General features: G+C 39.9%; 1 protein-coding gene across 1 annotated transcript in view; it reads left to right on the forward strand.

Annotated features, from left to right (window-relative positions):
* RNF150 (ring finger protein 150) overlaps positions 1-11,943 on the forward strand; it is a 251,746-nt gene extending 239,803 nt beyond the window's left edge. The window contains exon 7 of the mRNA XM_077755891.1: positions 11,532-11,943. Coding sequence (XP_077612017.1) covers positions 11,532-11,650 — 119 coding nt within the window. The 3' untranslated portion in view covers positions 11,651-11,943. The remainder of the gene's footprint in view (positions 1-11,531) is intronic.
* Positions 11,944-13,288: the final 1,345 nt, after the last annotated feature.

Raw genomic sequence — 13,288 nt, forward strand, 5'->3', positions numbered from 1 at the left:
CTGTTTCAGATTCTGTGTCTCCCTCTCTCTCTCTGACCCTCCCCTGCTCATGCTCTCTCTCTCTCTCTCTTTCAGAAATAAAAACATTTAAAAACTTAAAAAAAAGAAATGACAACCATAGTAGAAAAAAATTTAAATTGATTGTGGTGGTAGAACAGATTGATGTAACATGATGCCTGCATACAGAGACCCAGATATGCTCTTAGCAGTGTCTGGTCTCTAGCACTGAACTATTTATTCACCTTACATTTTGCTTCTGCTCTTCTTGAGGACTTATATTTCAGCTAAGTCCCTGTTTAAAATGTTTCTTTCTTGGGGCGCCTGACTGCCCCAGTCAGTTAAGCGTCCAGCTTCAGCTCAGGTCATCATCTTGCGGTCCATAAGTTTGAGCCCTGCATCGGGCTATGTGATGACAGCTCTGAGCCTGGAGCCTGCTTTGGATTCTGTGTCTCCCTCGGCCCCTCCCCCATCTCAAAATAAACATAAAAATATTTTTTAGATGCTTCTTTCTTTTAAAAAGATATGCGTAAGAAACTGTGTTTCTACTTCTGCCGCCCCCCCACCCAGTCCCTTCCAGAGTGAAGTAAAGGATTCCCAACTCTGCTATGTTCTGTAGCTTGACCTTTAAACTAGACTTTGTTTCCATCAGATCCCTGTTCTCTAGTTTCCTCTGACTCTTGTGTTGGACTATCTTGTAACAGGGTGACACTTATACGAGCAGTAGGGATGAGGCTGTCACATGGCAAATGAGCTCTTTATGAAATGTTGATGCATCGACCTACATCCAGTAACCCTGAAGAAACAGAACATTTCAGAAACAGTGTAGTGACAGGGAAAGAGAGGGTACCCCCTTGTCTGCCAATACATTAATGGGCAAAGAAGGAGGAAGCCAAGAGTCTTAATGCGAAAGGAATAAAGCAGGTTCTGAGTAAATTTATTAAATACAATAATAGCAGTGCATCAGCTGGTATAACATGTGTCAGACACACTGTGAAGTGAAGCATCATTTATGTATATGTACATGCGTGTGTATGCATACTCATAAATATACCAAAGCACATTACAGGGTACAAAAAAAAGTATTATTATTGCTATTTTTTGACAAAAAAAGCAGGTTGTTTATTTTCCAGCAATGTATCTAAGCAAGTCCTTATGCACATTATAATATAATCCACGTATGTTAAAAGAAGTTCATGACACCGTAGCCTGACATTCAAATTCCTCCTCAGTTTTAATACTATCTCTTCAGCCTCATCACCTGTAATAGTGATACCAGTCAGGAAAATGGAAGTCACTATAGGTACTTAAAAATAAGGGAATTTAGGGGTGTCTGGGTGGCTCAGTCAGTTGAGAATCTGACTTCAGCTCAGTTCATGATCTCACAGTTCTTGAGTTCGAGCCCTGCATCAGGCTCTGTGCTGACAGCTCAGAGCCTGGAGCCAGCTTCAGATTCTGTACCTCCCTCTCTCTCTGCCCTTTCCCCACTCATGCGCTGTCTCTCTCTCTCCCTCTCAAAAATAAACATTAAAAAATTTAATAAAAATAAGGAAATTTAGTACAAGAAATTGATTATAAAAATCTTGGTGAAAATGAACACCAAGTTTTACCTTGCACCATATATAAGTTTAACTTAAAATGTATCATAGATTTCAACATGTGGTATACCACATTAATAGAACAAAGGATAAAAATAAAGGATCATCTTGACACAGAAAAAGCATTTGACAGAATGCTATACACTTTCATGATAAAAAATGCTCAACAGACTAGAAATAGAAGGAAATTACCTCAGCATATTAAAAGCCACATATGACAAGCCCACAGTTAGCATCATACTCAACAGTGAAAAACTGAAAGATTTTTCTCTGAGATCAGGACCAAGGCAAGGATGCTTACTTTCCCCACTTCTATGTAACAGTACTGCAGGTCCTAGCCAGAGCAATTAGGCAAGAAAAAGAAATAGAAGGCATCCACCAGAAGGAAAGAAGTAGAGTATCTGTGTTTGCAGATGACATGATCTACTATATAGAATATCCCAAAGATTTGGGGCACCTGGGTGGCTCAGTTGGTTAAGCCCTGTTAGCACTAAAAAATGAATTAGGCAAAGTTGCGAGATATAAAATCAACACACAGAAAATAATTGAGCAATGGATAAACCTGAAAAAGAAATTAAGAAAATAATCTAATTTATAATAACACCAAAAAGAATAAAATATTTAGGAATAAATGTAAGGAGATGAAAGACTTGTATACTAAAAACTATAAAACATTGCCAAAAGAAATTTTAAAGATACAAACAAATGGAAAAATATCCCATAGCCATGGATTAGAAGACTAAATATTGTAAAATGTTCATACCACTGAAAGTAATCTGCACATCCAATGCAGTCCCTATCAAAATCTCAATGTGGGTTTTTGTTGTTGTTGTTGTTGTTGTTTGCAGAAATGGAAAAAACAGTCCTAAAATTCAAATGGAATTTTGAAGGGCCTTGAATAGTTAAAACAATCCTTAGGAACCGGGTTCAGTGGTCGACATTTCTCCTTAACCTACTACGCTTAATGCTTAAGGTGGTCTGTAGGTGGTGCTAATTGGGGATTGTAACAACATAAATGTCAACTACACAAATGTTCACTAGATTTTGCATCCTTTCCTGCACAAAGCAATGTAAAACTGATGCAAAAGTTACATTGTCCCTTCTTTGGGCACTTAGAAAGGAATTACTCAATAAACTATTAATGCAATCAGTAAGAAGTTTGAGCAGTTGGAGGATATCTTTGCCCTCCTGGGTGAAGTATCTCAGGGAAAGAAAACCAATGATGAAGAGATAACAGCCGAGGAGCCTGGGTGGCTCAGTTGGTTAAGTGGGTTTGGCGTCTGACTTTGGCTCAGGTCATGATCTCATGAGTTTGGGCTCCCATGTCAGGCTCCCACGCTGGTGTTGGAGAGTCTGCTTGAAGATTCTGTCTCTCCCCCCTCTCTTTTCCCCTCTGCCACTTGTACATGCATGCACTCTCGCTGTCTTTCAAAATAAATAAACTTTAAAAAAAGATAAAAGCAAAGTGAAATCATAACGATGTGATCTTACTTAATATACAGACTTCCAGGGAATTCTCCAAGTCCATGTAAAACTAATGCTTTAAACTTTCCCATCTGAAAGAGAAGAAGGAATTTTCCTGATTTGATCTCAACACGTGTACATTCATCGTTATGGAGCAAGAACTTAAAAAGGCAAAAGTGCCAGTTATATCTGAACAATTTAGAAGTCACTTAGCCAAATGGATACATTTATATTGTAGCCTTGGAATGCCTAGTTCCCAAAGGTGGCCAAGTGTTGTCTATGAGAACAGCTTAGCAGCCACATAAAATCTGGCAGTTCTGCCATTCCAGAATGGTGTAATTGTCAGTATCACTACCTTCGATAGGGATTCCATTTCTGCCCCCTTTATGTACTTGACTTTGGACAAGTTGACTTCACCTATAAAATGTGTAGCAGTCATTGGGATAATCATACACCCACTTCATAGTCTCATCGTGAGGATGACATATGTAACGTAATTGCTTAGCACAATGCCCAGCACATAGGAAGGAGTCAATATATTCTAGCTGTTGTTACTGATATCGCACAGCCTCTGAGGAGAGTGACCCTCGGGCCAGCCATTTTCACAGTAGAAGCCCCTCATAAGAGGAAAATTTAAACCAAATCAGAAGTTTATCTCCTCAGAGATTCTTGTTAGGCAAGAGAGATAAAACAAGGAACTCATGCAAAAGGAACACATTTCCTTATTGAAAATACTCCACATTTGAAGTCAGATGAACTTGCCCACCAAGATTATGATAGAAACTATGTAGGCAATGTCCCAGCCCTGCCCTAAGAAACCTTGAGTCTGAGAAGAGATGAAAAGATAATGTAAGTCAGCCAGTCTGGTTGAACATCTCCCCTACGGTTCTCTTGCATAATAGAAGTGATTAGAAATGATGTCTTATTTTCAAGAAGATAGGCATTGGTGCCAGTGGACAGAAGGGTGCCATTTTTTCCTTGAAACCTTATTTTTCAAGAACATGGGAAAAAAATAAGCTTTTATGTGATGCAGAGCAGATCCCAGCGTGTGAACACCAAACTTCCTGGAGAATCAGGACACCTGGGGGATTATATTCATCACCACCTTATTTTCTCCCAACACAGAAAACATTTACTCTGAGAGCAATGTTTGTTAATTCTTAACAGAGAAGGACTTATTCCAGCCTGCTACTGCTCTATGCCTTCTTTCATAAGACACACAGGAAATATCAAACCTCATTCTGGGAAGGATAATTTTCTGCTTTAGCTTTGAATAAGCATCATAAAGAAACAATTAAGTAGGAAAGTGGTGACTGCATATAAAGAGTGTCATGTCAAGTTAATAGAACATATAGTCAGTGAAATGTAAACCAAAATATGCATTAAAAAGACAGCCAAGCCACTGTTACTGCATATGGTAATATGGTCTCCAACTCACCCATGATGCAAAATCTCTGCAGTGAATGGTTCTTAGCCTTTTTGTGGTTTCTGTGAGAATCTAGTGAGAACAATCCTCTTACCAGAGAAGTATATGTATGCATATAAATCATTTAAGTGTGCATGTAACTTTAGGTACTTGGATTCCCCTGCAAATCCACTAATCCCCAGGTTAAGAATCATACCTCTGAAGTATAGATATGGTCAAGTTCATGGTCTCTGGAGTCAGACAAATCTAGGTTCAAATTCAAGGTCCAACTCTTACTGCAGTGTAAGCTCAGAAGGTTTTTAACCTTCCTGAGCATTGGTTTCATCACCTGAAAATAGAAATAATACTATGTCATAGGTTGATATTGAATATTAAATTAGACAATCTGTTTAAATACTTAGCATAATCCCTAGCATGTACTAAGTACTCAATAAGCATTAGGATTGTTATTAGCTAATAAAATATAAAACTTAAGCCCTACATGGCCAGAGGGGAACTTCAGTTCAGTTTCAATGCTATAGACATCTCCTGAGTACCTCCTGTTTCTGAAGGGGCATGGTGGGATTCTGTGTTTATTTGGGGTGGGGGGGTTGTGTGGGTTTTTTTTTTTTAAAGTTTATTTATTTTAAGAGAGAAGGAGAGAGAGAGGGAATGAGCAGGGGAAGGGGAGAGAGAGAGGGAGACAGAGAATCCCAAGCAGGCTCTGCATTGACAGTGTGGGGCTCGAACTCACTGACTGTGAGATCATGACATGAGTCAGATCTTAACCGACTGAGCCACCAAGACACCCCTGAATGGGAGTGTTGACAGTGGCAGAGGCCTGAGCCAAGGAAGTGATAGGAACAGGCCAGGCATGCCCGATACCAGACAAGCCAGGTTTCAGGGTCTTACATTCTCAGGTTGGAAGGCACTTGAACAGTCATCCAGGCACACTTTATACACGCTCGTATCGAACCCACAGCGGAACTGCAGCCACAGTGCCCATTTCACAAAGGGAAACTGTGAGTCCTTAGGTAATTTTTTATTGTATTAAAGAAGAAAGAGACAAACCAAAGAAATTAATAATTTATGGACCGAATAGAATTAATAAATCCCAACACTAAAAATTTTTTGGTTAACCACAAGGCTACTGATGGATTTTACTTAGAATTAAATGTGGAAATGTATGAAAGCAGTAGTTATGGATCAAGAAAATAGGTTACAAAGCTCCATTTAAAATGGAGTATTTTCTGCCCACCATTTCATCCGATGCTCTTTAATGCTGCGATAAAGAAATTCAAGACTACAAATTAGATGACGGGATTAGTCTTAAAATCCACCCAACCAAATCAGTAATACAGTACCTTGTTGCCTTGGGTATGGATTGTTAATTGTGAGTCAATGCCTATAAAGGAAGTAAGCAAAATATATTTAAAAGGAAAGGAGGAAATGAATCAATGACAGTATTCTCTGGCCATTTTCAGGCTTTTAGGGGGCTCACCCTCCTCTGATGTTCTTCCACCCTCCCTGTAATTATGAGGTTTTAAACGTCAGTAACTACACAGGCCACGTAACATGAACCAGGGGAGCAAACTGTTCAACAGCTGTGGAGACCCAGAGCCTCTTTGCCTTGAGCTAAGCGGGGCAGGCCTCACTCTGTTCCCCTCAATGATTTCATTCTGGGAATTGGACATATATTGCCAGATATTTTCCTTTTCCAAGATCAATTTCAAGTATAAATCTGTATGTAAAATATCCTGAATTTTAAATATTGGTAACTAATTCATACTTAAAAACAAAAAAATAAAACAAAACAAAAAGCAAAAAACCATGGTCAGGCCAAACAAGTCACATCAGAGGCATGAGTTGGAGTCTTTGGCAGTACATTTTGGTGTTTCAAGGAACTCTGTCCCTGGTGTTATTTTCTTACCCTATAAGCTTTTCCTAAAAAAGCCTCATCTGGTCTCATGGTTTCAAATCTCTTCTCTATGCTGAAGCCTCTCACTTCGTTTATTGTCCTCCAGACTCCTATATGTAGCTGCTGACTCCACATCTCCTCTGCATGTCTTATTGGCGTCTCAAATATGGCGCGCGCAAATCTGAACTCTTGACCTCTGCCCACCAGTTTGTCTTTCAGTTTCTCCAGCTGAGTGAATGTACCAGTATTGCTCAAGAAATATGGGGGCTAGCTTCTACTTTCTCTTCTCTTGCTGCCCTTGTCCAGCCCACCACCTTTCTATATATCCCCCTTCTAAAATATTTCTTCAGTTTGTCACCTTATCTCCACTCACTGCTGCCACACCAAGCCACATTTCCTCTGTTTTGCTGCAATCATTTCCTCCAGATTCCCTCCACCCTTTGTGTTATTAATCTGTTCTTCACTGAACGACAAGATCTTTTAAACCATTAAATGGATTCCTATCACTCTGTTTCAGTTCTTTCAATGTCTGTACAGTGCATGAACCCCAAAGAAGAGAGTATGTCAAGTAAGTACTATACTACTACGTCCAATGGACTGAGAATATATTTTTTCATCCATAAAACAGGAATAATGATACCCACATCAAAGTGTTGTTGTGAGAAGTCAGTAGAGGCCGATGTTATTTCTGCATTCCTTTTATATCAGCTTTTGCTGAAGAAGGTAGCAAAAGAAGGGGAAGAAGGGAAGAAGGTAACATTCAGTGAACATTTGTATTGTTAATAGCTACTTTACATTCCCCAATTAGTACCACCTACAGAGAACCTTCTAAATGTTTTAGTGACAGTGTTTTCATTTGTATTGTTTTGGCCTCAAAGTAAAACATCTGCTTTAATTAAAAGATAAAGTTTCGAAAAATTATGGAAGGGGCACCTGGCTGGGTGGTGAGGCGACCAACTTCGGCTCAGGTTGTGATCTCATGGTTCGTGGGTTTGAGCCTTGCATCAGGATTTGTGCTGACAGCTCAGAGCCTGAAGCCTTCTTCAGATTCTGTGTGTGTATCTCTCTCTCAGACTCTCTTTCTCTACCTATCTCTCTTTCTCGCTTCCTCAAAAACAAATAAACATTAAAAAATGTTTAAAAAATGGAGCAAACTAAGTTCAATGGAAAACACAGGACAGAGTGAAAAAAATAATTCCAAGTGTCTTCAGATCATGTTTTTAAAGTTTTGACATGGAAAATGATTAGGTGATGTGGTTGATGCAATGCTACGTCATAAAAATTGAACTACTTTTTGGCAAATACATGATTTCATTGATCTGAATTCCTCTTTGCCTGGAGCTGTGTGGGACAGTCAAGTTTCCAAAATAGCATCATGAATTCAGCAGCCATCGTCATAGCAGTCCCCGTGGCCCTTCTTTTTTCAATTCACAAGGTCCAATTTAGAAAACATTGCAGTGAGAATGAATCTAGAAAATCTGCTAAGACTGGTGTCTTGAAAAAACCAGGAGTGAAGGTGAGAGGCTGCCCCTGCAGGTACAAGGAGCTGTCTTTATGGGACTCTGAGTCAACCCTTCATCTGTGCTACCTTTTTTTTTTTTACTAGATATTTGTGAAACTTACAAAATCACTCCATGATGAGCTCCTTGGTTGCTTACAGTTTCATTGTGAGCTGCAAGTTTTGGCTTTTCATGAGCTAAGTTGGTTCTGGACCATTATAAAAAAAGAAAAAGAAGAAAAAGGGTGAGGAGGAGAAAGAGAGATTATATCTTTATAACACAACCCTCATTTTTTATCTCCAGGAATAAGAATAGTTCAGCTGTCATCACACCACAAAGTAGTGAATTCTCCCGTTTAGGATATACTTGTACTCAATATACAACAAGTACATCTTCTTTTCAATTAAGAAAAGTGTTTAAAATAAAAAGTAAAAATTAGAAGGGTTATGAAAAAAGAGAGACAGCTTTGTTCCTCAGTGGTATCTAGTAAATATTTATTGAGAACCCACCACGTATGAGGCACTGTGCTAGTTTGGCATCAACATGTATATGTACAAACTGGAATCACTGGAAAGGACTCTGCAGTACACAGTCCAAACTCATAGACAACTAAACGAGCCCTACTGGAGAAAGTGACTTAGACAAAGTAACATGAGTAGTCCCAATAGCTGAAACCAGGATATAGTCTCGTAAAGTAAGGTAGATTCCCAGTTCTCATGAGTATAATTTTAATTAAATATATTTCTCATGTAAAATTGATGCTTTAGGAGAGCACTGAGTGGAAAGAGTGGATTGCCCCATGAAACTACTTCCCCCTCTCCTAAAGCCCCACACAAACTACAGCAAAGGGATTTTGTAAGGAGTGGGTCAACATAGACAGGGAAAAGGTAGAAAGAGACAATAACAAGATCTGAGCAACCGAAAAAAATGGACAAAGGGCCAATGACTTAGTGGATCTGGGAAAAAGAGCGAGCTCCTGTGTCCAGCTGTAGAAGTTCTGCACTATCCCAATCCAGCCACCACTGCTCACTGAGACTCCAAAGTGAAGGCTTTCTCTGGAGTGGTACCGAGCACAGCCTGCACAACAAAAAGAGTGAAGATTTTATAAACATAAAAGACACAGGTATTTAGCCAGCCTAACATGTATTCTGTTGTGAAGTGTGAGGTAGGGATCCACTTTCACCTTTTTCTAAATGACCAGTTACATTTTCAAATGTTAAATGCTTTTCTCTTCCTGTTTCCAAAGTTTTATTCTAGCCATTGATCTGTCTATATTTCTATGAACCTCATGCACGTATGGGCCTAGGAAACATATTAGAGTTCAGTCTTTAGATTAGGTATATGTCCCTGTGAAACAGCCCATTTCTCTCAAACTGATTCTTTTTTCTTAATTTTTTAAAATGTTTTATTTATTTCTGAGAGAGAGAGAGACAGACAGCGTGAGCAGGGGAGGGTCAGAGAGAGAGGGAGACACAGAATCTGAAACAGGCTCCAGGCTCTGAGCTAGCTGTCAGCACAGAGCCCGACGCAGGGCTCGAACCCACGAACCGTGAGATCATGGTTCTCTGAAGTCGGACGCTTAACCGACTGAGCCACCCAGGCGCCCCTCTCAAACTGATTCTTAAGGCCGTAACTCTTTGTTAGTTCTGTTTGTCTCTTTTTAAACATCTTAAAGAATTCACTGTCCTTCATAAAACTCATATATTCTCCTTAATTATACTTCAACATGAAGAAAATTATATCGGTGTTTATCAGAGCCAAAGCATTAGAACCATCAGCTTCTTGGGGCACCTGGGTGGCTCAGTCAGTTGAGCATCCCACTTCGGCTCAGGTCATGGTCTCACGGTTTGTGAGTTCAAGCCCCGCATCAGGCTCTGTGCTGACAGCCAGCTCAGAGCCTGGAGCCTGTTTCAGATTCTGTGTCTCCCTCTTTCTCTGACCCTCCCCTGCTCATGCTGTCTCTCTCTCTCTCTCTCTCTCTCAAAAATAAATAAAAACATTAAAAAAAAAAAAGAAAGAACCATCAGCTTCTTTAGTACTTAGGCATTTTGTTGATCTAATTGTGTGTTTCTTTGGCACAGTAATGGGACACGCACGATCTTTTGGTTTTAAAGCTGCCTTTTATGCAGTTGAGCACCTCAGCCTTCCTTCAGACTCCCCAGCTTGACCTTGCATTAGTCATATTTAAATATGATCTGATGTCTATCTGCAGAAGAGCTCCTCTCATGTTCAGACATATCTGTCTCTACATGGTATTGCTAGTGCTTAAAAGATGCTTCCTTCTCATTCATCGGGCTAAAACATGAGTTAGGACTCAACTTAGATGTCACACCCAACGGGAATCCTTTGACTCAGCAGGTAGTTATGTAGCCTTCTTACCTGCTCCAATAACACCAAGTGTGTCTGCCAGCGTTATGTGTGTCTCATTGTGTGGTGATTGACTATCTAATGGTGTGCCAGCATACTAGACAGTGAGCTCCTTGAAGATAGGAATTGTCTTGCTCATACCTATGTCCCTGGCATCTACCACAATCCTTTTGCACATAGTGGGGACTCATTATGTCTTGAGTAAATGAATGACACTTGTTCATTGAAGAATGTTTGGAAGTAAAACTGAAAAAAATTTTTTTAAGAAAACGAATATAAGTCCTCAAACGTGAGACAACTCTTACTGATGTTTTAGGCTTCCTTGCTTCTTGTTAACTTTCTCATCAGCCTCACTGCCTATAAAGCTTTGAATACTTCTGTTTTTACTTAAGAGAATCCTGTGAGCACTTTCTTATGTAACTACAAATTCTTTGGAAATGCCACTTTAATTATTACAACAAGATTGTCCTCTAGAAGTAACACATTGTACCAGATGTGCTATATTGTTGGACTTTGTTACTTGCAGTGTTTTGCTGCTATAAATAATGCTTAAATGAATATTTTTGCATCTCTGATTATTTCTCATTATACATTCTGGAAATGAAAATGTCATAGTTCTACATGTACTATATCAAAGTACATGCCTCAGTGTAATACTGTCCTTTCTTAAAGAGTGAAGATTTTATAAACACAAAAGAGTAGCCCACTTTTGCCCTGTATTTATTGGTCGTTTATATTATATTGCTCTGTGAATTGTGTAATAGTAATCTGTGCCCATTTTCCTGGTGAGTTTTTCTTACTGATTTAAAAGTTCTCTATATGTTGAAACTATACCCCTTTGTGAAATTTTCACAAGTATTTCCAGTTCGATGTGTGCCTTTTGATATTATGTTTCATGTTTTTAATATTTTGTTGATTTTTATGCATACTTATCAATCTATTCTGTGAGCTGCTCAACTGCTTTTCCACATATAATTTCTTGCCCTAGTTTAATATATTAGGTATTTTTCTACTTAGATATATACTTATAAGATACATCTTCTAGCTATATTCACTTCTTTTTTACATTTAACTTTTTCACCTCTTAAGGATTTATTTGGGGCTATAGTGCGAGATGAGGGTTTTTTTTGTTGTTTTGTTTTTTTATTTTTACAAAAGAGCCAGTTTTTCTAAGACCTTTTTCTTGGCCATCAAAGAAATGCTATTAAAGACAATTGTATTCAAATAGCCAGCATCAAAAAAACAGTTCAATGTTCACCATGAACTTTGCTTTCTCCTCCCAGGCGAGCAGGAACCAGCTGTAAGCAGTGACTCTGACATCTCGCTGATTATGGCGATGGAAGTTGGACTGTCTGATGTAGAACTTTCCACTGACCAAGACTGCGAAGAGGTGAAATCTTGAAATGATACACATAGAAAAAAGGGATAGTAGGACCCAAGGGGAAGGAAGGGAGGAGTGCCTCAAGACTTGGACCAGGCACACGCACCTCCAGAATACCTTGGTAACCCCACGACGCTCCACTCAAGAATGGTAATGAAAGCAATATCCAAAGTCACGTCCATCAGGATGCCGTTTCTCCATCCGTACAACAGTCCAGGGCCTTGGCAGCTTGGAACACAAAAGCCGATTTTCCCTCCCATGTCCTTGTAGACACACACTTCAGGAGCTCCTAAAACACACAGAAAGGACACATGTAGGGCTTCTTAGTTTCATGTCCATTTTTTTTCCAGGTCTTGTTTTATTGTTTTTGGAATGTTGTTGGATTTCTCTGGCAGTGTCTTTTTAAGACCATGTGTAGTTTACATTACATCCACTCCTTTGGTTTCCTCCAGCTTTTGCAGAGAGTTCTGTTTAGAAGCACCAGTTCCTGCTATGATTAGTTTGTACACCATCTCTGAGGTTTATGGCCTTGACCTCTCAGCATGAAGTGTGCATGGCTTTGGGAAGTGCCTCAAGCACCCTGAGACAGTCTAAGGCCAGCTCTCATTAAGAATCTAAATTCTTCTAGGTGGATCTTAAAAATCCTAGCTGCCAGAGCTCTGAATCCACGAAGGCTACTACTCGCTATTTTCCTCTACATCATGCTGGCTTCCACTTTCGGGGCTCTGTCAATGGCCCACGTGACATGAGAAGGAAGCCCTAGGGAGGCACTTGATTCGGCCTGGATCTTACAGTCTTTGGTGGAAATTCGAAACTCAGAAGTCCCCTCCAGGGCAGCAGCGCCATTCTTCAGGACTGTAGGGCTTGTAACTGGGACTGCAAGCCTAGTTTTAAGAGCAGATACCACGTATTCTTCCCCAAAGCGAATGTCTGTGATATTGGTCTCCCCATAGCTAGATCAGTCTTTTGTTACCTCCACAAGTGGCTTCTGCAGGAGACGGAGGCTTCAGAAGATATCCAATCATCTTTGAGCCCAGTATCCAACACGGGGGGGTTGCAGTAGCACCTAGCCTTTACCTTAATTCTAACACACTTCTGTTGAACCTCGCCAGACCTCAAAGAAGGGCTCAGGTGAAAGCTTTCCAGGGCTCCCTGAGTATATCCAAATACCAGGGGAGGAGGGACGTGTGATCTGATAAGCCATTTGATCTTAAAAGTACAGCATGGGAATTTGCTAACCTGATAGAGAGAAACAAAGAGGGAAAGGAAAAGAGGTATCAAATCAATCCTAAAACCCACCGGCGTTTTTAAACTCCTTATGTTTTTATTCTTCTTTTTTAACAAAGACAGAGATGTGCTATTTTTTCAGTGGGCAGTTTTGTAATACGTTTAGACTATCCGCATGCAGCGATGACTAAGGGAGTGGATGCTTTCCCTGGACAATCACAGGTCACATCCTCTGTAAGAAGGCCGTGCGGCTGTGTGGGTTACTAAGAAGGAAAGCTTTCCTCATTGAGTTATTTACATATTCGATGAGGATTTGGTTGAATTTGGTTGTGCCCTAAATACCTGCTGCCTGCTGAAGCATAAAGTGTATGCCAGGGGCGACCACCGGTTGCTTTTTTCACCATCTTTTAACGATTTCCTGCTGATGCTCTC

The sequence above is a fragment of the Crocuta crocuta genome, unplaced genomic scaffold (assembly GCF_008692635.1).
Source record: "Crocuta crocuta isolate KB4526 unplaced genomic scaffold, BGI_CrCroc_1.0 scaffold112, whole genome shotgun sequence".
Classification (NCBI taxonomy): Eukaryota; Metazoa; Chordata; class Mammalia; order Carnivora; family Hyaenidae; genus Crocuta; species Crocuta crocuta.